At 39.3% G+C, this 14,085-nt stretch overlaps 1 protein-coding gene across 4 annotated transcripts in view; it reads left to right on the plus strand.

Annotated features, from left to right (window-relative positions):
- Nucleotides 1-14,085, plus strand: part of CCDC141 (coiled-coil domain containing 141) — a 168,323-nt gene that overhangs the window by 41,264 nt on the left and 112,974 nt on the right. For all 4 annotated transcript variants that reach the window (XR_004902587.1, XM_028510931.2, XM_036023235.1 and 1 more), the window contains one exon: nt 7,962-8,215. Coding sequence is in view for 3 of the 4 variants with exons in the window: in XM_028510931.2 (XP_028366732.1) it covers nt 7,962-8,215 (254 nt within the window). In the remaining variant the exon portion in view is untranslated. The remainder of the gene's footprint in view (nt 1-7,961; nt 8,216-14,085) is intronic.

Here is a 14,085-nt window from a genome sequence, read left to right on the forward strand (position 1 = left end):
TTGTGTATGACTGTATTTTTAATTTACCTGTTTACATATACCTCAACTCATTTCAAGAAAGATTAAAGAAGGCTCTTTTCTCAGTCATCTTCTGCAAGAAAGAAGTAGTTGTAGATGATTCTAAGGAGAAAGTGGAGAAACAGCCTCTTGAAGATTGTATGTGCCCTGGACATCACACGGTCTGCTCAATTTTAGTTCCTGAGCACAGGAGCCATGCTCACCTTGCGGCCCTGTGTATCCTCAGCATCTAGCAAGGCATTGGCACCTGGTGATCCACCAAAAATATATTTTGGTCAAATAAATGGTTGAATTCAGTGACTGTTTCTTTCCAGGGACAGTGAGTGGAGGTCAGCCTTTAAATACCAGCTCTGGATAAGGGAGATCCCCCTTTCACTATTGCAGTTTAAAAAAAAAAAAGAATGGAGTAGTGAAAATTTTCCAGGTTAAAAAATCTAATTAAAAGACTGTCAACTCCCTCTGAACACCTACAAAGGTAGTCTAATTGTTAACCAATAATTTGTATGCTAGCCCTTCTCTAACAGAATTTGGGATGGGCAGAGTTGCAGTAGGGAAGGCATTTGCAAAAGAGGAGCTGCTTATTGTAATTTTTTTCTGAGGAAGTAGATGAAATAAGGACAATGCTTCTTTTCTTTCTAATGCATTTTTCTAATTATTACTGCCCCAAACCTGGGGAAGAGTGAATGGTTTCCTGCACTCATTTGTCACGGTTCTAACTCAGCTTCAAGCTTGACCAGCTTGATTGTGCTGGGCAGGGGCAAAAGGGCTTTTTAAAGCCACCAATAGATTTTGTGGTTTTATCACCCTCGAAAGGGACCCTAGATAATAGATCATAACTTTTCTAAATGTCAAAGATTAAAGGGCTTAACCTTTCCTGTGTACATTATGAGATGCTACCACATGCATACATGTCATTTAACTTACTGTTGTTCTTAAGGACCTGCCAGTATGCTGAGGGATTAGTTATCAACAGCATCAGGAGTAACAGCCTTAACACAGCAGCCTGCTCACTTTTGTATAGCAACAGCAATCCAGCTGGGTCCAAAGAGGGTGAACAGAATCACAAAAAATTCCTCTTAGGACACCAGAAAGTGAACCCGGGTCCAGGTCACTGAGACGGGTCTGTGGTCTCAGTCTTCACCACCCAGTATGAGCATCATGGCAACTTTACCTCCAGGAACCTGACAACGATGGATGCCTTTGTTGAAGAGGTCCAGTACTGAGGCAATGAAATGCAAGCATTTTTTAGGGAGTGAGTGGGTGGGAGTAGGGACTTTTCCATACATACTTTGGGTTGGAGCTGCAATGGAAAAGTGGCCTTAATGCTGTTTTATTGTTGTTGTTTTGGCTCCTTCAGAGTTACTATACCTGTGGCAGATGGGTTCTGCGCTGCTCAGACCACAGGGCCCTGGCCCCCACCAAGCTCACAGTGGGACCGCTGCCTTTGCTTTCAGGGTACCGTCTGCAAGTGTCCGCCAGGCCTTCTCTTAATCTAGGAAGATGGATGCACATTCTAGCTGAAGGCAGGAAATGTAGTTTATTTTTGTGATGACAAAATATTCTTCTATCCTTCCATCCTGATAGCATGTTTATTGTCACATTTTTGTGTTCCTCTACATGATACTTGAAGCACAGAGATTACAGGGGGCTCTGGTCAGGATATCTGGCTCTGGATATCATATCCGGGCAGGATGTGCCCAATGGTGGCTTCAACTGCTTTGTTTTAAAAAAATAGGAGTAGGTGGAATTTGTTTAACAAATAATTCAGTGGATATGATTAAGATTAGATGATTTAAAATGCATATTCAAGGAAAAATTCTGATTTTCAGTTAAGGACTGCATATCTGACTTAGTCTTTTCAGACTGTTACAAAAAAAAAATGCCACAGACTTGGTGGCTTTTAACTGACAGACATTTATTTCTCACAGTTCCAGAGGCTGGAAGTCTGAGATCAGGTGCCGGCCTAGTAGGCTGAGGGCCCTCTTCCAAGGTGCACATTTCCCATGTATCCTCACAGGGGGAAGGGGGTCGGAAGCTCTATGAGGGCCCTTTTAATAAGAGAACAAATCCTACTCATGAAGCCTCCACTCTCGTGACCTAATCTCCTCCCAAGGACCCCACCTCTTAATGCCACCATCTTGGGCATTAAGATTTCAACATGTGAATTTTAGGGGGACAAAAACATTCAGACATAGCAATATTTGTCATTTTTAAATTTAAGGAAGTAAAATATATCTATAACTTATTTATTTTATGACGAGTTATTTTAATAATAATAAGTAAAGTTATTTATTTATTATTAATTTATTTATTAATAAATAAAGTTATTTTATAACTTTATTTATTTATAAAATAAATATAACTTTATTTTATTCCTCTAAATCCCTTTTACCTATTTCTCCTACCCTAGTCCATCCATATTCTGGCAAATGGCAGTATTTCATTCTTTTATTGGATGAGTAGAATTCTATTGTATATACGTACCATGGATTTTTATCCTTTTCTCCATTCATCCATTGATAGACACTTGGGTTACTTCCAAAGCTGGGCTTAGACAAATGTACAGCTTAGGGAATATAGTCAATCATATTATAATAATGGTTACTAGATAGTAACTAGATTTATTGTGGTGATTATTTTGTAATATATAGAAATATTGAATCACTATAATGTGTACCTGAAACTTATTATAACCAATTATATTTCAATAAAAATATATCTATTAGTGAAGCTAGCCATCCTATTAAGGTTCTGCAATGTTGACCAGTGAGTACCACAAAATGGGAATGTTAGGATGACAAAGGTTGATGTAGTAACTGTAGAAACCACAATCAAACTTACCCCAATATTCACTGTATTTCAGTTAGCTTTCCTTATACTTTTTCCTTATGCACCAATGCTGAGGTGTTTTGTATGTTAGAAACCTATTCTGTAACCTTGTGGAAGCCAGAAGCAGGATGAATGGATTGAAGTTCCTGCCCTTTGGAATGTTCTAAACTAAGTTTGTTTTTTCCTTCACATGAGAATCCCTCAGATAGTTTAAGATTAATGTGTCCTCTCCAGCCTTCTCTTCTATGGATGAAACATGTCTAGTTAGTTAAAGTGTTTTCCAGAAAGCATAGTTTCAAGACCAATTACCAGCCTGGTGACCCTCAATTCCAAAACACATAATTAAACAATATCTTTTGAACCCATGCCAGGGGAGAGACCCAGAGTCATGTGTCAGGGGAGCCCATGACCCTCGCCCTCCAGAGTCCCGTAGTTCAGTGGGGCCCATGCACATTTACCACTGAGCGCCCTCTGGGCTGTGCCACCCAACATATGTGCTGCGATCAGTTATTCCCTTATTTGTTGCTGTCACCAAATTGTGAGACTCTGGAGGGCAGGGACTAGTGCATCTCTGAATCTCCAGGACTTAGAAGAGCATCCATTCCAAAGTATGTTTATGGAGTGTTATTTGTATTCAATGACAATGTAAGACAAGATAGAATGCTGGGAACTTGAGTAATACACACGGTACTGTGGAGACCTCGAGGAGAGAAAGTCGATTCTGAGTGCTGACGGATCACAGCTGCACCCTCCACACTGCCGACTGCCTTATGCAATAAACGTGACACATGAGAAGCTTCCTTGCAGGAACAATTATATTATTACTTCCTTATCCTTAGATGTTATATATGGCTTAAATGTAGCTGAGATATAGGTGCATCGGGGCCCTCTCTGCTTTTGTGTATATTTGAAGAAGCTAATTGAATGAGCTTAAGAAACATGGATTGCCATGGAGGAACACTGGAATGCTTTAAAATGTGTTAGGAAGAAACATCATCCATGATCTCAATGCCAAGTCTGTGACCTGGATACTTTTTAGAAAATACGTGCTTGGAAGGATTGTTTAGCAAGCTATAAATCCACTCACCTTGTGTACATTCCTCATTTATCCATCTTGAATCTTCTATTCATGCTTAATTATGGCAAACTGTATAGGTATTAGTTTAAAATACTTTTTGAGATATAATGACAATCAAAACAATTAAACAATTAAAATTTATTAAATATCTACTAGCTTCACATGACAAGGTATTATGTCATTAAGTAGGGTTTTGTAAATGCAAAAAAAATACAATCTTTACAGCTGAGTAGTTTAAAGAAGGAGGAGAAGATATTACCCTTTGCAACAGCATGGATGGACTTGGAGAACATTATGCTAAGTGAAATAAGCCAGTCAGAGAAAGACAAATACCATGTGATTTCACTCATATGTGGAATCTAATAAACAAAGTGAACTAACAAGACTCATAGATAGAGAGCAGGTTGATAGCTATGTGAGGGGGGTGGTCACAGGGTGGAAGGATCTAGCAAAAGGAAAAAGAACTCATGGACCCAGACAATAGTGTGGTGATTGCTGGGTGTGGGGAGGGAGGAGGATATCAGGGGGATAAATGGTCATGGAAAAAATACAATAAAGAAGAAATTTTAGAATAGCTTTTCATAAGGTCTTTAAAAATGATTTTTTTTCATGAGGACCAGCCCAACTCTTCAAAAACAGTTTTATAAAAAGGAACTGGATTTGATGAAGTACTGGCTTAAATTAACTGAGCAAAAAAACCCCGAAAACCTTTCCCTATTCTACTTTTAAAAAATGGTCTGAAATTATGTTTTAATGATGCATTCTTCAAGTAATTTTAGATCATGCAATGTTACCCAGGGATCTGATTGGAACTCTGATATCGATGCTCATCATTCATTGCCTACTTACTTCAGTTTATGGCTCTTATGAATCTGACCCTGGATTAAATGTACTGCATAAATAATCAGACATATGTATTTCTTCAGCATCATATTTCTATTAATGCTTGCAAAATAAAATTTATTTGTATTAAAAAACAAAGAATACAAGTACAATCTTTAAAATAAATGCACTGTAGAGATTTTATATTTCTTGAAAGTCAGGATACATGTAGATAGTTTAGCCTTGAGAAAAAATATACACTTTGTATGATCAACTGAAGGAATAAATAACCAGAAAAATATAAACAGTACGAAAGTAAAATATAAGGAACTGACAGAGGGAACCGAGGGAACAGTTGAGCCTCTTTAATGGCTGACTTGGTAGCAGTGACAGACCGGCTTTAGCCCAGGCACATTTTACAAGTGAACTTTGGCTCAGGAGCCATATTCCTGGCGATACTGGGGTAGCAGTTAAACCATTTTGGCAGAAGCTGAAACAGAAACCAGAAAAAGATCACAAATGGAAATTTTGGCTAATTATATGTATTTTGTAGGGACCAGAATAGGTTGACCTATTACACCATCTGTATCCAAGCACCTAAAGTTGTGTTTCCCTTTCTCGTTTGAAAAGTCTAGTGTGTAAGAGCTAGTTACAGAAAGAAAGAAAGGAAATACTATGTGGAAACCCTGCCACCTGCCCATACTTTGTGTGTGTGTGTGTGTGTGTGGTATTGATTTATCTATACATTAGCATTTTACAAATCCAAACTCTTGGGCTTGATAGGCAAGGCCTCTACAACCTGTCTTCGCCTTGTTCCTGCAGTTGTTTCTTGTGCTTCCACATAAGAAATTGTTCTAGGCTGACAGGCTTTTGTCTGCTCCTGTCCCTCTTGTGTTGTTTACCTCCAATTCCATTCCCTTGTTTGAGTGATTTACTCTAATTTTAACGTTCTCTTTATCTTTCCTTCTTCTGTTTGAATTATCCTTTCCTCTGCCCTCCTTCAAGTCTATGGCTGTTTTGGTTGTTTGTCTCTTGCATTGTTGACTCCCAGTCAAATTGTCCCATGTACATGATCACTCCTTTCTCACTCTGAGCAGATAACACCATTTATTACCTTATTAGACAGATTTGGGTCATGTGCCATGCACACTTCAAATTCTTTCCTTTTCATCTCTCTTTACCATACCTTCACTTATTCATTCTCTCTTCCAGCTATCCAGCTGTCAGTCAAGAAAGACAATTGGCCCAACCACCACAGCCTAATCATTGCTGTGTAGTTTGCTGCCAAATGCTAGAATGCTAATGCAGAATGTCCCAGCACAGTGGACGTGGTTTAGTGCATTTCTCATAGTGTGATATTTGGTGACGTACTGACCCTCTCTTGTTCTTCACAGTTTTCATCCTAAAAAGTAAAGGCTGATTTTCTATCTTTTTTTTCTTCTAAGAAAAAAAATTTCAAAGATTTCCTGTCTTGTTGACTTCATCACCTGGTAGCTTGGCTTCTGTTTCTATTGCTTACTGTCATAAAACACCAAATCTTCTCATTGTCTTTTGTTTATGTCTCTGGAGGACTGCTGATCTCTAGCATCTATAGCTCTCCTAATTCTTCCCCCTCTTTTAATACATTTGATCTCATTCAAACATTTTACAAAAGTTAAACATCTTTCCTGTGCCAGTCACAATGCTAAGTGCTGGGGTTACACTCATGGTCATCGTAGTGCATTGGAGGCTAACAGCAAAGACAGAGATTAATCAACTAACTCAACATATAAATGTAGAGCTATAGCCATGATAAGAACTGTGAATGACAGGAACATTGTGCTATGAGAACATGGAATAGGAGTATTTAATTCAATCTTATTTGTCCTTTGAAGAACTGACAATTGACCAAGACCTGAGTATGAGTAGAACAAATGTGGAGAAGGCAGGGGTCGAGGAAAATGGTGTCCCTGGCACAGGGCACAGTGAAACGTTCTGGGGCAGGAGGGAGAATAGCATGTGTGAGGTGGTTAAAGAAGATAGGGACGAAGGGGAGAGAGACTGAAACAATCAGAAAGGTAAGCGAGAGACCAGACCATGCCAGCCTGTAATGTCTAAGGCAATGGGAAACTGTTGTTTCGTGTGTGTGCACACACGCGTGACATAGTGTGTTTAGAAATCTTCTCTCTGGCTAATACATTGAGAATGGATAAGTGTGTTGGAGAGGGGGTGTAATTAAGAGATGACTCTACAAGTTTAGGCAACAAATGATAATTTTTGTATCGGGGGCGGAGAAAAGTAGGCAGAACCAGGAAATAGAGGGTGAAACTGATAGGTCTCGAGAACGGTGAGATTAGGGGAGAGGATGTGCCACGGACAACTCCTTGGTTTCTGGCATGGAGAGTGCACAGTTGTCCAGCTGCTCCTATAGTTAGTCCCCAAGTGTGGTTGCTTCTCAAAGTGCTGTTCTCAACTCCCCCTTTCACACTCTCTCCCATGGTGATCCTTTGATTTTTGCCTAACCTCCCATTTTTGTAAGATGTTACCCAAACCACAATCCTATTCACTCCCGAGGGCACAAACTGGTGGCCCATTTGGCAGAGAAGCATATTTTGTTTATCCTTCAGTATTTTGTAATTAAAAATACAAATTACAAACATTTAAAATCAGAAGCTTTCACATAAAAATCTATATTTATAATTCTCTTAAAAATTCAAGCACTGTTGACAGTAACATATTCTCTTATGTCAACAGTCGGTCAGAACTGGTGACGGTGACCCTGTTAGACTGCCCACACATTTCCCACCTTGCCATAGGCCCTGGCATCTGGGCCCCTGGCCACCATTCATTGGTTGTTTTATTTGTCTACTATAGGTATTAACCTGTTTAAAGGTTAATCAGCTTTAGTCAATCACCCCAAAATACAGAACACTCCAAGGAGATTAAGCCCCTTAACCACCATCAGACCACTAAAAACCACCTGAACCAGTGTTCAAATCCCATAGTCTTTTTACTCCCTGTACTGAATCATGCTGTCATTTGGCAGTTAGTGGTGTAGTGATTGTTAGACTAGGGTATTTGGCCATTGTATTGTAGGCACTTTATAGTTACATGTTTGACTTTATTATTTCAGTATGAAGGTTATATATCTTTTAAATTATATGAAGAGTCCAAATGTTACTATATAAAAGCTTACAGGTATCATTATTCTATTTTCTTTCTCGTTTTTTTCTAGAACTCTTAGAATGCTCTCTAGCCCTTTTAAACAAAAGTCAACAACTCACTGACTTCATAGAAACATTCAAGTGTGATGGACCTAATGTAAATCCCAAGTTGATGCAGGGAGCTCGTAATAGCTGCCTGAAGATCGACAGTCTTCTTGAACTTCTACAAGACAGGAGACGGCAACTAGACAAGTACCTGAAGCAACAGCGGCAGGAATTGAGTCAGGTTCTGCAGATATGTCAGTGGGACCAACAAGAAAGTCAGGTAATCCCAAGGGGCACTGCTGATGTCCTGACCTCAGCTGATGAAGTTTTGTTATTATGTGGACTAGCTATTCCTGGGCCAGTTCCTCAGTTGTCATGGTCAAATTCCTTGGTCTTTGGTTCAAACAACCATGTTGTTTTCCCAAGCAAGTAATTTAACAACAAATACTTTTGTCTCCTCTCATTAAAATGTGGTTTTCATAAAATGGGAGCACACCATTGAGCAGTTTTGAAATGACTATTGTTAGATTCTCTTTCTCGCTTCCTTCCAGGTCACTGCTTTTAGGTACATTCCTTTGAAATTAGGAAATGGTAAGTGCAGTGTTCTTGGAAGTTGGAGGGGCATGATGGGGCTGCGTTGTACTCGACTGCTGCTAATATCAGTGAAAAAGTTTATCCGTGCTAAATGGAGATAATGCCCTTAGAAGAATGGTCTGGTGCCAATGCAGACATTTGACTTTGGCCTATGGCTGGATGCTCAGTGGTTAGAGGGCTTTGGGAAGGAGGGATGAGGAGTCTGCAAGCTTATTAGAGCTGATGACCCAGACTGCAGGCACAGAAATGATCAGTTGTCACTATGTTTGCATTCATTTCTTGTCCCTGTCACTTGAAGGTAAATAGTGGGTGAAACTGTCTTTGCAAACCCCCTACTCAAATAGATAGGATATTTATTGAAGTATATCTAACTGCCTCAATGCCATGCTTAAATCTATATATATAGATTAACTAGAGGAAATTTGCAGACAGAAAAGATGTGGAAGGAGGTCTCCTGGTCTGGATGCACAGGAAAAGGGTCCCTTCACGTGTTTTATATTATTGCTCTGATGCAAATAGGAGAGACATACGTACAGCTGGGAGCAAATATGAGTCCAGGAGAAACTGGTTCTTATGTTAAACTGGAAAAGATGAGGACTTAAATGATGATCAAGCTTTCAACTAATGCCGAGTGTCTACTATGTACAGATCCTATTATAAGTAGCAGGGATTCACAACACACAAGGCAAAGTTGTTTTCTTTCCTCTGGGAATTTCCTTCTAATGCAATTTCCCAGCCTCAGCACTATTGCCACTTGGTGCTAGGTAATTCATTTTGGGAGAATGTCCTGCTCATTCACGGGTGTTGAGCACCATCACTCATTTCTACCCACTAGATATCAATAGAATGTACTTCATTTGTGACAACCAAAAATATCTCCAGACATTGGCAGATATCCGTTGGGGGAGCAAAATTACCCCAGAAGGGGACCACTGTTTTAGTGTGATAAGAAAGACATATGGTAAACAAATGAACAATATTAAGAGCTATAATGAAAATCAAATGGGGCAATGAATTCTGACCTGTGTTGGTCTCCTTTAATTAGAGGGGGAATCAGGGAGGGCCTCTCTGAGGGGGGAGCATAGAGCAGAGACCTAAAGGCAGACACCTCCAGTTGCCGCCTCCCCCTCCAAGTCACTGTACGCTTTTGAAGCTGTCTCTGCTTTCAGCCCTTTCACCTTGACCACTGCCAGCTCCTGTCCCATTTCTGTTGTCCTGTGCTGCCAACTCCCCTCCCTAATTTAACTCTTCCTCACCCCACCTTTGCATACTTATTACCCAGAGTACTGTCATCATCTAATGCAATACTCATTTATTGATGATTCTGGCATAACTAAAGGGAATCAATACTCAGGACAAGAGTCATTCTAAAATTGTTTCTCAATCAGCTGTTTCCAAAGATACCTGTCCTCCCTATCATAAGTGGGTCTGTCTCTTTTTGTCCCTTTCTGTCTGTCTTTCTCTCTTTCTTTCCTAATTTTGATATGATATCCTTTAAAGAAACCTTTATCTTACCTCTTTTCATTGAGTTCATAACCCTGAACACCTGCCTCTAGTGATTCCAAAACCACACCCAAAACTCCTCCCTCTAATTTACTGTACATGTACTTTACAGTAGGCCCCCCTTCCCTGCCGTTTCACTTTCTGCGGTTTCAGTTACCTGCAGTCTGAAAATATGAAATAAAAAATTCCAAAGCTAAACAATTCACAACGTCAGGCCGTGTGTCATTCTGTACAGCATGATGAAATCTTACTCGGTCCATCCCTGGATGCGAATCCTCTTGTCCAGCACATCGCGCTCTACACACCACTCGCAGGTGAGCCAGTCAGTTGTCTCCTCGGTTGTCAGATCATCTGTCACAATATCTGAGTGCTCATGTTCGGATAACCCTCATTTTACTTACTAATGGCCCCCGAGCTCAAGAGCAGTAATGCTGGTGATTCAAATTGCCATACAATGCTTCCTTTAAGTGAAAAGGTGAAAGCTCTGCACCTTTGTCATTTGTAAGGCCTTTGTAAGACCTTTGTCATTTCATATCATCACGAGGAGAAGGTTGAGTACAATACAGTAAGGTATTTAGAGAAAGAGAGATCATATCTATAAGTTTTATTACAAGATATTGTTATAATTGTTCTACTCTGCATTGTTGTTAATCTCTTACTGTGCCTAATTTATGAATTAAACTTTTTCATAGGTGTGTATAAAACGCACTATATGTATTTTTGAGGCATCTGCTAGAGGTCTTGAAACACATCTCCTGGAGATAAGGAGGGGCAACTGTATCCCTTTAAAATCGCAGCCTCTTTTATCCAGCTTAATACAAATACCCTCTCTCTGAAGGGTAAATGCTCATCTAAGAGCCTTCCCAAACATGTAACGATTTCCCCAAGAGTGAAAGAGTAGCTGCAGTTAAGTTTTATTTATTTATTTTTTAAAATATTTTATTTATTTATTTTTAGAGAAGGAAGGGAGGGACATAGAGAGAGAGAAACATCAATGTGCGGTTGCTGAGGATCATGGCCTGCAACCCAGGCGTGTACCCTGACTGGGAATCAAACCTGTAACACTTTGGTTTGCAGCCTGTGCTCAATCCACTGAGCTACGCCAGCCAGGGCTTATTTATTTATTTTTAAGATAGCAATTTTGCTTTCTTGCTCCTTGACTATGGCAATAATCATCCACTTGAATGCTCTGTAGCAAAGGAAGAAAGGAAGGGAGGGAGGGAGGGAGATTCATTCAAAATGAACATTGTAACCCAGTCACATGCTTAAGGGGAATCTAGATACCTTGGGAACCCTGGAAACAGAAAGATGTCTTGATAAACTAAAGTGAGGTTTCTGACATGGTGAGCTCTTTAACATATGAGGCCTCATCTTTTTTGGGAGGCGTGTGTGCTTTTTGGGGGAGGTGCTTTTTTTTTTACATAGACTTTATTTTTCAGAGTAGTTTCAGATTTACAGCAAAATTTAACAGAAAGTGTAAATGTCCCCTGTTTCCACACGTGCACACTTTCCCCCACCATCAACATGCTGCACGAGAGCAGTGCTTTTGTTATAATCGAGGAACCTACACTGACACGTCTTTATCACACTAAGCCTCTAGTTTTCGTTAGGGTTTGCTCTCAGTGTTGTGCTACATTCTATGGGCTTGAAAAAGTGTGCAATGACACATATCCACTGTTGCTGTTTTACAGAATGATTTCACTGCCCTAAGAATCCTCTGTGCTCTGCTTCATCACCCCTCTCTCTCCCTAAGCCTTGGCAGCCACTGGTCTCCATAGCTTTGTGTTTTCCAAAATGCCTTGTAATTGAAATAATCTAATATGTAGCATTTTCAGATTGCATATTTTGCTTAGAAATATGCATTTAAGATTTTTCCATGCTTTTCCATGGCTTGATTGCTAATTTCTTGTTAGCACTGAATACCACTTCACTGTCTGGGTATACCACAGTTGATTTATCCCTTCACTTACTGAAGGACATCTTGGTTGCTTCCAAATTTTGGCAATTATGGATAAAACTGCTATAGGAATCCATGTGTAGGTTTTTGTCTGGATATTAGCTTTTAATTCATTTGGGTAAATACCAGGGAACACAATTACTGAATCTTATGTGGTAACAGTATGTTTATATGAAACTGTCAAATCATCTTCCAAAGTGTCTGCACCATTGTGCATTCCCTCCAGCAGTGAGTGAGGGTTCCCGTTGCTTTACCTCCTCGCCAGCATTTGTTACTGTGTGTTTTGGACTTTGGTCATTCCGATAGGTGTGTCGTGGTATCTCGTTGTTTTAGTGAATCTCATTTTAAGTTGGGAATAATAACACTTAACTCACAGAGTTATCATAAAGATTAAATAAAATAACATGTAAAGCATGTAGCACAATGCCTATCATTTTAAGAGACGCTTAATAAATAGTTTCCTTGTCCTCCCTCTCCTTGGTTCTGCCTTACAACTCACATTTTTTTCTCTTCCAGCCCACATTCTTTACCCTGGGTCCAGCACCACTGCCATACATGCCAAGGCCTCTCCTTACTGTCTAGTTGTCAGAGGCTGCATTTGGGGTTAAAAGAACTAGATTTTCATTTAGACTCCATTTCTAACAATCTTGAACCAAAATCAGTGGAACAATAATGGTAAGAATAAATACTAGTTTTAATAAAATTGGTCAATAAATAAGTGAAACATTTCTTTAAATATAAAATTTAAGCTCTTAATCTTAAAACACCAGTGACAGCAGCTGGAGTCAGTAATAATGGCAAATGTGTCTGTACTGAGCACAGATCCAGGGCCAGACTGTTGACTGGGTTCAAATCCTGGTTCCACCACTTACCAGCACAGTAACTGAGGAATTATTTGAGCTCCCTGAGGCTTAGTTCCCTGTAAAATGTGGATGTAATAGTATTTACCTCAAAGCATTGTTAAGATTATCGGGTGAGTTATTCTATATCGAGTGCTTAGGATGTTACTTGGCACATAGTGACTGCTCTGTTATCATTAGCAACTTTTGTCATCGGGTCTGAAAAGGCAGTGCAGGCCCAACACATTACATACCCCCCTACTGGTACCTCTCTCTATAATTATGTGAACAAAGAAGTATTTAAAAATCCAGGTAAATACAGGCATTATTATCTTACCTAAGTTTTTAGTTTTGCTGAATGATCTGTTCTGAGGTTTTACTGATGATGCAGTGGTGAAGAATAACAGCAGGGACACCAGACCAGGTGTGACACTTCCTAATTTGGGTTCTGTGGCTATCACGTGGCGGCATGGCCCCCCTGACAACCCTAGAACATGGTGGGACCATGAGCTGACACAAAGGCACATACTTCATTGGAGGGCAAGTATTTTTTTGTCAGTCTGTACTTATTTTAAGGGAACATAGGAGCTGTCAAACTTGCCATTAATAAAGTACTAGTTTTGTCAATCATTTTAAACACTTAAGAAAAAGGAAAACTAAGTGGAAAACTAGAGTAAAGATTACTGATGAATAATAATGTGGTTGTCTGAATAGCTGATGCATCTTCTCTCTGAAGGGCCATTTAAAAGAGGCATTTAGAGCTTCTCTGTGTCTAAGTTTTTATGGCCTAATGCTTTTGAACTATAATAGTTTAGCTAATTCCACTTTCAAAACAATTGAATAACCAAAATAATGACAACTTCAAATTTGCATCAATCACAGAAAAACAAACAAATGAAAACCAATACTTTTTAAAATCTTAATTGAGGTGTGCTATTCTGATAAACATGACCATAGAATGTTCTTTCTCTATTATTGTTTTTCAGATGTGAAATGTGTGTTTGTTTTATATTTAAAGTGGAGCAGCTGACCATTTTTTTCCAATTCCAGCAGCATTTTATTTTTCGGATAGTCTGCTGCTTCATTAATGAAAATCAGAAGCAGCTTGGAGTATTTTGTGCATAATTAATTATCTTGGCAAGAAGATTTATGAATGTGATTTTTCTCAATTGCTCCAATCAGGCATAAGTGAGACCAACAGATAAATTAAAACTAAGTTATTCATGGTGTCTTAGTACAAAACAATGTCAAGGACGT

This window comes from Phyllostomus discolor, chromosome 4, assembly GCF_004126475.2.
Source record: "Phyllostomus discolor isolate MPI-MPIP mPhyDis1 chromosome 4, mPhyDis1.pri.v3, whole genome shotgun sequence".
NCBI lineage: Eukaryota > Metazoa > Chordata > Mammalia > Chiroptera > Phyllostomidae > Phyllostomus > Phyllostomus discolor.